At 46.6% G+C, this 13,010-nt stretch overlaps 1 protein-coding gene across 2 annotated transcripts in view; it reads left to right on the top strand.

Annotated features, from left to right (window-relative positions):
• The first annotated feature begins 663 nt into the window (after positions 1–663).
• The window catches only part of LIN7A (lin-7 cell polarity scaffold A), a 59,752-nt gene continuing 47,405 nt past the window's right edge, over positions 664–13,010 (top strand). Inside the window, exon 1 of one of the 2 annotated variants that reach the window (XM_090042612.1) lies at positions 664–1,002. In XM_090042612.1, coding sequence (XP_089898738.1) covers positions 960–1,002 — 43 coding nt within the window. In that variant the 5' untranslated portion in view covers positions 664–959. The remainder of the gene's footprint in view (positions 1,003–13,010) is intronic. The other variant, XM_090042611.1, reaches the window with a different exon arrangement.

Here is a 13,010-nt window from a genome sequence, read left to right as displayed (position 1 = left end):
GCCCCACGCCCAAGTGCATGTTCAGGCACGTGCGCTAACGCACGGATCTCCAGCATAAATGTATGTGGCTGCAAGAGCGCAGGCCTGCCTGCGTGGATGTGACCAGAAAGCCCACAGTGGGTCAGAAAGTTTTTTGACACTATGGATTCCTGTTTGAAATCCTTGGGTTTTCAGTACCGTGCGGGTGTTTGCCCCTACAGCCTCAGGGCACCCGAGAGCACCGTGGGTCCCCGCTGTCCTAGGCAAATGTCAATCCAGAAGGCAAAAACTTAAAAACAAAGATACCTGCTTAAAAAAAAACCTGGGTGGAATGGAAACCCCCGTGCAGCCTAAAGCCAGGGCAATTTGAAGGGCAGGGGGGCCGGCCTTTTGGGACAGGTGAGCTACAAACGAGCCCCCCAAGTGCCAGTGCTCTCCGATCTGCTGCTCTGCTTTCTGCTCCCTGCCTCCTGTGGTGCTTTGCTCCCGCCTCGCAGCCCAACCCTGCCCCCCAGCTCCAGGCACTGGGCGGGACTCGGCGGCTGAGGTGATGCAGGGCCCGGGTGGGGTTGGGTGCGGAGGGGGGTTTGCTGCCGAGTCTCTCCGTGCTTCGGCCCCTCCCCTGAGCCATGAAGCAGCTGGGAAGTTTCACGGCCTCCCCCCACAGCTTGTAGCCCGGCGGGGGAGGGAGGGGGCCGCAGGGACCCCTTGAGCTGCGGCTCCGCGCCCCCTCAGGCGCCTCCTCTCCTCGCCCGGCCCCGCACCCGCCATTGCCGCAGCTCCGGCAGGAGCGGGAAAGCCGGCTCCCTGGCGGGCCCGGCAGGTCCGGGGCGGGAGGCGGCGACCCCGGCGCGGCCCCACCCGTGCACCGCCCCCGCCCCCTGCACCGCCCCGCGCCCGGGCTCCTCCCCCGCGGCTCGCCGCGCGCCGGGGCTGCCGCTGAGCCGAGCGGAGCGGAGCGTCACTCGGCGCCGGCAGACATGGCGACACTGACAGCGGTCCAGCCGCTCAGCCTGGACCGAGGTAAGCGCCTGCGACCCCCGGGGCGCATCCCGCCGCCGCCGGGGGCAGCGCGCACCTGCCCGCGCTGCCTGTGGCGGGGATGGAGGGCGGGGGGGGAAACTTTGCCCGACAGAGGCAGAGACGCCCGGCGCTGCCTCGGGAGAGGCGCCGGGGATGCTGCGAGGGCAAGTGGAGCCGGAGCTGCGGACGGCGGGGATGGTTCCTGCCACGGGCACAGCAGCAGCTCGTCCTCCCCCTGCGCGGGGCTCCGAGGAGCTGAGCCCGGCTGCGGCACCCCAAGGATATCGCTTGGTTACTGTGGGTTACCGGAGGAGGCAGGGGGGGAACTTGCTGTCGTGTTGCCTTGGCTTTTTTTTCTGCCTGATGATGAGACTGGAATTCAAGGGGCTGGAGGAGCCCGAGGAGTCTGGGGGTTTAGAAGCCTGGGGGCATTTTTCCTCCCAAATCTCCCTCTTCCAAGCCTGGGTGCGGGAGCCTCCGGCCAGACTGATTTAGGTCAGCGCTAGGGTCTTGGAAACACTCTTTCTAGAGGATAAAGATGGATTGTAGACACCGGGCGGAGAGCTCCCTGCCTTTGGTCTCAACGGGGAAAAACAGCTCCTGGTCAAGTTGGGTGGAGATCTGGAAGTAGAGGATGCTGCTAACTTGACTGCAACCTGCTTGAGACCAGAGCAGCCAGGATGGTGCCAGAACGACTCTGTTGTGCCCGTGAATGGGATGAGGCGAGATTTTAATAAAATACTGAGGCAAAAAGGGGGGAAGAAAGTTAGTATGACTGCAATAAAATACTGGCATGCAGGAAGTTAGGAATACTCAGTTTTTCTAAAGCGCTCAGAAATCCTCTGCGTAATCTGCACTTTCACCCCAATACAGTAAGCAGGAGAAATCTATTTTCTGGCAAAGAGCTGAACAGATGGCAATCCATTAGAAAACATGGCTTTTCAAAGAAAGGTATTAGTATTTCAGTATTATGACCCGTTACTTTTCATTATTAAAACTATTTTTGAAACAATCCCTGATGCACAAAATGCAAATTAATAATAATTTAGATGAGATGGGCCCAGTCTCTTTGTGGAGGTGCAAGGTGAGGCCAAAAGGTCCCTCTGTGACATGGATTGGAATAGAAGAAGCAAATTGCAAATGTGAATGACTTGTAACAGGACTGGGTGTTAATGTGGTAGAGAACTGCATCATCACCTAGTGCTAGAATTCAGGAAGGAGAAGAAAATGCAGATATGGAGAACACATCTGTCTAAAGAAAGCATGTACCCCAAAGAAGGCCCTTCTACAATGAGACACATTTTAGCCCTCTGTCAGAGGCAGCTACTGCCAGAGGCATAATAATGCAGCTGGGTGCCTGGGCCAGCTGCCACACACAGGGGCGACTCCTGCTTGCCACCATACCACCAATACGATTATGCAGCTGCAGCCTGTTTTTTTTTTTTTCTGCCCTCCACCATGTGCATCAAGTTGGTGCCCAGGGCAGCTGTCCTGGTTTCCACACCATAGTTACGCTTCTGGCTGCTACTCTTGTTGGCAAGAAGGCTAATGGATCCCTGGGCTATGCCAGCTGCTTCCAGATGCTTTCACTTCAGTGCTTTCCTCACTGGCCATGGAACGGAAGCTTTGGGGCAGCATAATTTGTAAAACCAGAAGAGAGAGGCTTCTCCTATGCTTTTATTAAGACAGAAGGAGCTGGTTTCCCCTTTGCTGTATCTTGTAGAAACCTGATATGGTCCAGATGCAGCTGTAGTCCGCTGTGCCCAGTACCATGTTTATTCTGCATTGTCCCACAGAGAGACCAGTGCACCAAGAAAAGTAAAGTGAATTCCATGAGAGATATATGCCAATGGTGAGGAAATTCTTCTGCCTTCTGCTTACTTTGGACCATACCTGAATGATGAAATAGCCCTGTATTGATACACAGGGTAAAAACCCAATTAGAGTCCTACAAAGCTGCCCATACCAGCATAATACATGCTGTAAAAATATAGTACAGTGTATACACAGTCATTTATTTAAGAACGGTTTTATATAAACCCACATCAATGGAATTTGGACTACACAAGTTAAAATAAATTGGCATTTAAAAATGATGGGCATTTTGTGTGTGATTGATTGGAAGCCAGCTAAATTCTGGAAAATGTCTTTAGTCCAAAGTACAGGCATTAATTTCCATAATTCTTGTCAGCATGCATTTCTCTACCTGCTAGATTGTATATGTTCTGTAGGACTCTTTCATATGTAGAATGAATTTCCAAAATAATGGAAATTTTAATCGCTACACTTTAATCTCTCACAGCCTTGAGCTTTAGCTTGAGCTCTGCATATGGCTGTGCTGCTGAGAAGAGTTAGGCAGCAAGTACCCTGGGCTAGTAATTCCCACACAGCTTCTGGGAAAGGTCTAGCAGTAGAATTACTGATAGGAGAGGTTGAGTTGGGTGGTCCTGTTGTTTTAAGAGATCTGGGAGGTGACGTGAATTTAGGCAAAGATAATGCTGGAAGCTGAGAAACACTGAGAACGTGGGAGCACCAAGGTTTGACGACAGCCATGATGAAAGAGATTTTTTTTTAAATTAACCCTTTAAGGCTTTTGTATTGGAATATGCTTCTGAGAGCTGGAACTGAACTGTAATCTTACTCCCTGATATCCTACTATCATTGACCTGGTACTTTGCCCTAACAACACCCCAACCTTTACATAACACCCTTCCCTGTCATAATCAAGCCCAGGGCTTCTGGGTCCAGGAATCAGGATCCCACCAGAGATCTAGTTCCCCACATTCCTTTTCCTCCACTGCCAGCTATCCCATCCAGGTCAGCTTTACCCACAGCCCCTTATGCTGCTAGAATCCCCCTCTACCAGAAAAACCCTCCTTCTGTTAGCTGTTACAAGAGACCCTTGTGACTTGTCCCCAACACCTGTGCAATTTGTAACTTCTCTTACTTGGCTCCCTGTGGCAAGTTATCCCTCCAAATAATACCCTCAATAATACTCCTCATAGATGTAGAAACTTCAGGTCATCATCCTCTTTCCTCTGGTTATCTACTAGGTCTGAAAGGTGGATAGCCCACATCTTCTTTGTTTGAAGGACGTGAAAAGGGACTTCCACCTTCCACAAACCAATGGATAATCCTCAAAATATTGAAAGGAGTGAATGATGATTGCTACCCTTCTGCCACTGAACATAAGCAAGGGTTTTTCCATCACAGGGATGTGCTGTTGACTGTGGGACAAGATTTCTCAAACCTAGCCATTTACTATTGTCATCCCAATCCATCAGACCCTTTCCATCAAACATCCAAGTTTATGGCATGCAGAAATATGCAGTCCAATACCTCCTGTGCCCCACTGCAGAAATCTCAGATTTCCCACTCAGTGCCAGTAGTACCATCCTACTATTCTTATATTGCTCTTTGCACCCTGGGAAGATGCTGTGATTTTGAAAACATTTTCTGTCCCAAGTCAGGACAAAAAGTTGAAATCTCAAAAATTTACATAAGCCAGCAATCCGAAAAAAATTTTGTCTGGGTCAATCAGAACATTTCGAGTTCAGCCTTTTTCCATAGCTAACTTAGCTGCAATTAGCTTTAATTATGCCACAAAATGATACTTCAGATCATAAAATGAAGAGTTTTGTTTTAAAATATACAGAAATAGAACATTTGATAATTTCAAAACTTCTTTCCCAATATTTTCTTGCAAACAGTTCTGATATTAATACATTAGCATTTTCTGCTAAAATGTATGGTGTTAGAATTCCTGACCAGCTCCTTTGCCTGTCTGCCTCTCCCATTTCAGTTTGCCCAACAACCTTTACTTTCCATATCAACTAGTGCTCTCCCATCCTCCTGGTTCATTAACTTGACCTGCATGCCTCTTGAAGATTTTGACTACCTGCCTATCATCTTGCAGTTCACATACATTACCTTAAATACCTCCCTGGGCCCAATAAGCTTTTATTCCTTTTCTGTCACCTAAAGGTGCATATAAGCTCTAGAGACACTATATTGTACTGCCCAAATACCTTTCATGTTCCTTGCATACTAGCTGTTCTTCTCCCTCTATTCCCACTATTCCCTCTTGACTTTCTGCTGTCCCTTTTATTTCCACCTTCTAACACCCATGTCTCTCCAGTCTCGTCCTCTATCTGCCTCCACTTGTCTCTTGCCATCTTACCTAACTCATATTGCTCCCTCTTTCCTTTCCCTCCTCCTTCTCCCTGCTCTGCAACTAGAAACAGAACCTTTTCATTTGCCACAGTCCCCAGCTATCTTCATTTCCCCATTCAAAAAGACTGACTTTTTCTTGCAAACAGTTCTGATATTAATACATTAGCATTTTCTGCTAAAATGTATGGTGTTAGAATTCCTGACCAGCTCCTTTGCCTGTCTGCCTCTCCCATTTCAGTTTGCGCAACACCCTTTACTTTCCATGTCAGCTAGTGCTCTCCCATCCTCCTGAACGAGGGAGAAGAGATTGATGTCATATATCTTGACTTCAAAAAAGCTTTTGATCTGGTATCCCATGATCACCTCTTGGCCAAACTGGCCAGTTGTGGCCTTGGCTCCACCACGATCCGCTGGGTGGGAAATTGGCTCCGTGGTTGGACCCAGAGGGTTGTAATCGATGGCAGTCACTCATCGTGGTGCCCTGTGACCAGTGGGGTCCCTCAAGGCTTTGTCCTTAGACCCATACTGTTCAACATCTTCATTAATGATGTGGACATTGGAGTCAGGAATGGACTGGCCAAGTTTGCCGATGATACCAAACTTTGGGGCAAAGCATCCACGCCAGAAGATAGGCAGGCTGACCTGGACAAGCTCAGCAAATGGGCAGACGAGAACCTCATGGTGTTTAACACCGAAAAATGCAAGGTTCTCCACCTTGGGAGGAAAAACCTGCAGCATCCTTATAGGCTCGGCAGTGGTACGTTGGATAGCACTACAGAAGAAAGAGACTTGGGGGTCATCATTGACCAGAAGACGAACATGAGCCTGCAATGCGATGCTGCGGCTAGTAAAGCGACCAAAACTGCTGGCTTGCATCCATAGGTGCTTCTCGAGCAAATCCCGGGACGTCATTCTCCCCTTGTACTCGGCCTTGGTGAGGCCGCAGCTGGAGTACTGCGTCCAGTTTTGGGCTCCACAATTCAAAAAGGATGTGGAGAAGCTTGAGAGAGTCCAGAGGAGAGCCACGCGTATGATCAGAGGTCAGGAAAACAGATCTTACAATGATAGGCTGAGAGACATGGGACTCTTTAGCCTGGAAAAGCGTAGGCTCAGGGGTGATCTGATGGCCACCTATAAGTTTATCAGGGGTGACCACCAGGATCTGGGGGAACGTTTGTTCACCAGAGCGCCCCAAGGGATGACGAGGTCGAATGGTCACAAACTCCTGCAAGACCGTTTCAGGCTGGACATAAGGAAGAATTTCTTTACTGTCCAAGCCCCCAAGGTCTGGAACAGTCTGCAAGCAGAGGTGGTTCAGGCACCTACATTGAACACCTTCAGGAGTAAATTGGATGCTTATCTTGCTGGGATCCTATGACCCTAGCTGACTTCCTGCCCTTTGGGCAGGGGGCTGGACTCGATGATCTCCCGAGGTCCCTTCCAGCCCTGATGTCTATGAAATCTATGAAATTTTACTGTCTACCTGCTTCCCAAGGCCACTTCACTCCCCAACTTGATGCCATCACTTCAACACCTCTCATGCATTCTTGTAAACTGAAGACATGCGCTGTAAGCAGCTCTAAACTGGAAATTAAAATGTATTTGTTGTAGGGTTGAAGAACTGAAAGTAAGTTATGGCAGAATGACCTGTTAGGATATTAGACATATGAAATGCTGTTGATCTGGATTGTAATGTTTACTGTTTGCATTGATAGAAAATGCAGATAAGCAAAAATACTAAATCTAAGTTAAATTTGTTTGTGTGTGATTATTTTATTAAGTATGCACACATGCACTAAAAACTTTATTGTGAGGGCAGTTCTGCTCCCTGTTACTTCAGTTCCCATGCTTTTCTTGGCCCCAAACTCATGAATGGTCATTGGGCTTCTGCTTTCCAGAGCAGACAGCTTTCTGTCTGTGAATAATAGATGCTGGGTTTTAACCTTTCACTGTCTGAACTTTTATATTTGACTCAGCATTGTACAGAATGGTTTTAAAAGGGCTGTAACTTCTTTGAAATGTTATTTGTATGCTTCAGTCCAAAGATGAAGTTATGTGGAACACAGGCTGCCATTTACTCAGACATGTTCTCTGTTCCTCTTTACAGTGTCCTTTTACGGGACTCAAAAACAGTAAGTTACAGAAAAGCACTTTTCAAGAGTTCATCTTGTTTTTTAAGTGACTAGATAATTAGATTGTTTTCAAAATGTCCTAACATTAGGGGCAAGATTGTCATGGAAAATATGTTTTTGGCATGAGGGATCCACTCTGTATTCATGCACCCTAGCATCCTGATGGCTTTCCTATTCATATGTAGTTAATATTGATATCCTTGAAGGTCACGCTTGCTTAGGTATTTGAAGACTGAAGGAAGAGCTCCTGAATGTATTGCATATAAAGAACTGATATCACAGTGTTTATGAAGCTTCACCACAAGGTCATAACTGCTAGCTCTGCAGGAGGGAATGGGGAACAATTTGAGATGGATTTAATTTAAGATCATTCAGGCATTAATACATGTGAGCGTAACCTTAAAATAACCCAAACATATTGACAACATAATCTCTCTTGCTCTCAAATCTATCCTAGGAAGCTGGAAAGACCTCTCACTGCTAAACTATAATGCATAACTAACCTCTATTTGTTCTCTATGAATCTGAACAAATAACTTCCTAATGGAATGGATATTCCAAAACATGTAGAAAACTCTCCTATATATCACTATTGAGAAGAGAGAAATACAACTGAGGACAGAGCTGGAATTTGTATTACAGTATCTAATATACAATGCTAGAAAAATGTTCTGTAAATGGTGATATTATACTAAAGGGTGACTACAAAGGTTCATTTCTATTTATTTTTACATCTTTATAGACCCTTCTTTATATGGTTTCCCTTTTCATTCATCTGTTTTCCAAGCCTAAGTGTGATTTTTTTCCCCATGCTGTGTTTGATAAGTGTGTATTTAATATAATTTGAATTGAAATGACAATATTCAGGTATTCTGGGCTGTAAATCCATTAACAAAATGTGTTTTAGGTGTTGTGAAATAAATATACATGATACTTTTGTAACACAAAATCTTAGTTCACAAAATGTGGAACTTACCTCTGTACAGATGTCCAGCTTCAATCCAAACATCACTTACATTCCATTTAAGCCCTTCAAAATAGGGTTAAGCAGTCATGCTGCTCTTCTGCAAAGCTATAAATTTTGCAAAATACCTACAAAATCTGCCTTGGGGTTTTATAGCACCCTTCACCCTAATGTCTTAGTGCAATGAAAATAGTTTCAGGTGGTAATGCAAAATTATTATATAATGAAATAGCAAGTAAAAAAATAAGTGTTATATTCTACAAGAACAGAACAGAAATAGAAGTGTAATCACAGGCTGAAACAGTGTGTCAGTGTGTTAACAGTGATTTTTTTTAAATGGGTTTTTTTATGAAGAGATGGGTTTAGGGCAAGCTGCTTGATTGATTGACTTTATGGAATTTAAATAACTTTGTTTTCTGAAGATCAATGTAACTGAAGTGTTCAGGCAGCAAGGATACCAAATGTTGCTATTTATGCATATTTTTCAGTAGTCTTACCTGGAGTCTTCTAGCTACCTAATTTACAATGGGAGATACCAGTTTAATTTTAATATGATAATTTAGATTTTTTCTATAAATACAAGAAAATATTAGTGTTTTAAAAATAATTTACATGAGGGACTCAAGTGTGCCTGATAGGCACAAGCTTGAATTGAAGGCATGATGGTACAAGAGACCAGGGGCCTAGGGGGAATTTTGGGTGGGCCTGTATGTGGCTAAGATGTGTATATTGCCATCTAAAATCCATGAGTTTCATTGTCTCCTCTCACCCTTTCCTGCCCACACAGCAATGGCTTCTGTCCTGAGGCCAATAGAGAGGAGAAGTGCCTGATAATGCATGGATTGTAATTTTGCCAGGGCATTGCACAGGAAGCAAAAATAAGTGAAAGTTCATTGTGTCTTCTTGTACCAGAGTAAGTCCTGTTGCATTTTGGCCTTAAATGTAGTTTTTCCATAAGTATGTGTATATTTAAAACTTAAACACATGGACAATTCTCCTGGAAAATGGTACAGTTTTTAACATTAGGTTACATGTGTCAATTGCAAATGGATATCTTAAATTCCCAGTCACATATGTTTTTTAAATGCAAGAATGCAGTTTTTTAGTTCCCTTGTTCATATTAAGGTAATTTTTGTTAAGTGTGTAAGATATGCTATTGCCAAGCAAACACTTGTGACTGCAAGGAGCTAGTGTTATTTCAGGTCTGTCAATTATCTAGCTACTATGGTTTTCAAACTGTGTTCTGTAGAACCCTGAGAGGCAGTTTTGCAAAGAGATTGGAAGTAATGGCAGAGTGGGCTGGGAGGCCACCATTGCCTGCATCAGCTTATGGAATAGGATAGGAGTTCCATGGCAGAAATAGTAATATGAAAGGGTTCCATGACTTCAAGAAGTTTAAAATCCATTGATCTAACACAATATTGGTACAAAATCAATAAATATAATAGCCTGGTCTAATTTTAGCCTATTTGAATTTATTTTGGAAGATCCTGTTTCTTAACTGAACTTAACCCTGCATATGCTATTTCTCATTCTTCATATAGGACTATGTTCTGAAACTTGATGAGGTGGGTCAAGCCCTTGATAAGGCTCTGAGCAGGTGCAAGGGTCATCATGAAAAATTGCAGGATCAGTGTGTTGATGCTTAGGAAACATAAGAGATACTATTTATATACTGTGTGGGAGGGGGGAGAGAGAGAGAGAGACTTTTTTTTAAACTTTGGAAATATTAAAAACAAAAGATAAAAGTGCAAAGGTATGTGGCCCTCCCAGGGGCCAAGCACAAAATGCTTGTTAGCAACAAAAACACCATGTCACCAGGGACTGAAACCCCCTCTCTCATGCCCCTCGTGGGGTTACATATATAAGACCAGCTGTCCATCTTCCACCTTGGCACAACACAAACTGATCCATATTATGTTGCAAGGCGAAGTGTCAAATTCAAATGTGATACATGACTGGAATAGGAAGCAGAAAAGTTGGAGGGCATCATTGGCGCTGGTTTCTGTGGCTTTTCAGAGTTGCCATCTTGGCTTGGCCCAGCAAAAAATTGGCCAGGCAGATCATTTTCCCCTTAGCTGCTTTGGAGGGGATAGAGAAGATGTATACAGTCTCTCAGAAGTCTAAGTTCAACATGCTAAAGAGGGAGCTGGGGGCAACAAAGAGCCATTGCAGCCAGGGAGAGTTCAGGAAAGTGTGGAAAAGTCTCCTTCACCTCCTCCTTGCAGAAAGGTGGGCCACTGACACCTTTGGATTTAAATGCTGGACAAAAGTGCCTGTGGCCAGGGGCCCCATGGAGTAGTCTCCACTGCAGGTCACCAGTTCTCTTAGTGACAGGTAGTTTGTACAGGGTGTGCCAAGCCAGGCAGGCTTGCTCTGTTGTTTCTGCCATTAGGTGCAGCCTCAATGTCATGTCAGGGTGGGCAGCAAGGACATGGACATGATGCAGTTGGACTGTCCATATGTACAGTCCCTTCCCAGACAGGATTTCAAAGCAGATCCAACTGCTGTTCTCACTGGGCATAGGGAGGCACAACAGAGTGCTGGGTCCACCACTCTCATTGATGTCCACAGCCAGAGAAATAGGAAGAGAGAGAGGAGGTCTCTTGAGCAAGCTGCCATTGGAGTTGTCGCGCGCGGGTCGGTGGAGCTGGTGGATCTTTTTCCCTTTGGGTGGGGATTTGCAAAGGAGGTGCTACACATGCGTAATGGTTGCAAGATTTTTTGTTTTCGTTTTACTTACACGTCAGCGGAATGGACGTGTAGGCACAGATCAAAACAGATAACAGATACCGGTTGCGTTGTGAGATCGAGATCGGCAGCTGTGGAGATCCTCTCGATACAGAGACAAATGAGGTCTTAACGAGTACACTGGGAAGGGGTATGCCAGGGCAATTTTGTTGGTGGAGAAGCACGTCAAGGCTGGCCAAGCCTGGGCGGGGAGGAAAAGTTCCTCCTTGTTGAGCTGACGAGCGCTGATTCTGCTAGGCGGAAGCTTGCACATGGGTTTTATAGGCTGAATGACGTCTCTCGCATCACGGGCATGAATTGGTTAATTCTTCACGCCTGCTTTTGGCGCACGTGGGAACAAAGTAACAGAAAAAACAAGGGGTCTCCGAGGGTGGGGAGAACTTGCCTGGATGTATGCTGCACGGTTTACAGGTTTGTGCTTATGGCACAGCTTTTTTGCACGAGACAGGAGTGCACTTGTGTGCATAGGTGGTCTTCTCAGACAGCAAATCCATCTGCAGGGAGGCCAGCTTTCACTTCAGCCAAGACATATGAAGCAAAGTGGACAGGGTGCAGGCCAGCTGGTCAGCCAAGGTGTTGGCCAAGAACCAGGTGGACTGAGCTGAGTCAAATAAGTGGGTCAGCTTGATGGTATATGACCAGACCAAGGAAGCAATGAGGCTTCCAGAGGCTCAGCTTGGTGCCTGCTGCTGCAAGGTCAAGTTATAGACCAGGGACTCCTGCAGGAGCTTTGAAAATTGCAGGAGCCTGCCCTGGGGCCTCAGTGAGAGGCAGGTTTTCCAGGTCTAGGTAAGGCTGCAGTAGAAAGGCAGCAGGGTGTCCTAGCTGAGACGATCGAAATCCAAAAGGAAAAGTTCTCGATCAAGGTTGAGGTTCTATACTAGATGCAGGAAAGGAGAGGCTAGCCATCGTCAGCAGAGGCACTCCTCAGCATGAGTAGGCACCAAAGGGCTTGCAGATGGGACGTGGCCATCTGGCTCATCAGGTCAATTAGGCCTTGTCCTCCCTCGCTGGTGGCAGGTACAGGACAGCTGCTGGACCCAGTGGTGCCTGTTCTAGAAGAAATCCACAAAGCACTTTTAAAACCTTTTGATCAGGGTCACTGATGGGTCCAGGATGGCAAGCCTGTGCCACAGAGTAACAGCTGCCAGGTTATTGATGATCAGGATCCATCTGCAGTAGGAAGGCTGGGCAGGTGCCTGCACCACCACTGTAGTTGTGCCATAGCTTCCTCACCAAGACCTTCCCCATTTTTGGCTAGATGGGATAGCAGGCCTTAAAAAATGCCCGGGGTTTTGAAGCAATTGTGGCACCAGGACAGGCTTCCAAATAGGTCTAGGGGCTAAACGTTGGCCCAGGTGCCCAGGAAAAACATGTCACTTTTGGCCCAGTTGATATGGGGTGAGGAGACATGGTTATAGGTCCACTGACACTCAGGGACTGGATGCCACCCACACTTCCTACCAAACAGTCCATCAACAGCACACAGTGTCAACTTAACAAGGGGCCGGTGGCTGGGGCTTCAGCCAGACCTGTCAAGCACTGCTCCAGTGAATGGAGCTGTTGCTTAATGGTTAGGGCATAGAGCATTCCAGAAAGAAGGCAGCCCTGACAGATGCCTCTCCATGCAGGGAGTGGGATGCATTGTTGTGGGGAAAGGGGTCTGGGCTCAGTTTCCCAGCAGCCCCCCAGCCAGACAGTGGTACACTGAGGGTGGGATGGCTGTGGAGAGAGAGACCCCCCTCCAGGCTGGGCTGTGGAGAGAGAGACCCCCCTCCAGGCTGGGCTGCAGCTTACAGCTGGCCAAAAAGAAGAGACAGGACTGGGATTTGAGGCTGTCACTGACTCGGGTCAGCAACAGCCATGAGGACAGGACCAGCCTGGCACATGGGCAGAGCAAATGAGTTCTGCCTGAGGATAGAGTGCAGCCCTGTGCTATACTGCCTGGGACGGCTGCAGAATGCAACCTAGCTTAACTCGCGATGGAT

This window comes from Crocodylus siamensis, chromosome 4, assembly GCF_052110815.1.
Source record: "Crocodylus siamensis isolate JL-2025a chromosome 4, ASM5211081v1, whole genome shotgun sequence".
NCBI classification, from domain to species: domain Eukaryota; kingdom Metazoa; phylum Chordata; order Crocodylia; family Crocodylidae; genus Crocodylus; species Crocodylus siamensis.
Note: the sequence above shows the minus strand (reverse complement) of the source record. Positions and strands in the feature narration are given on the sequence as shown.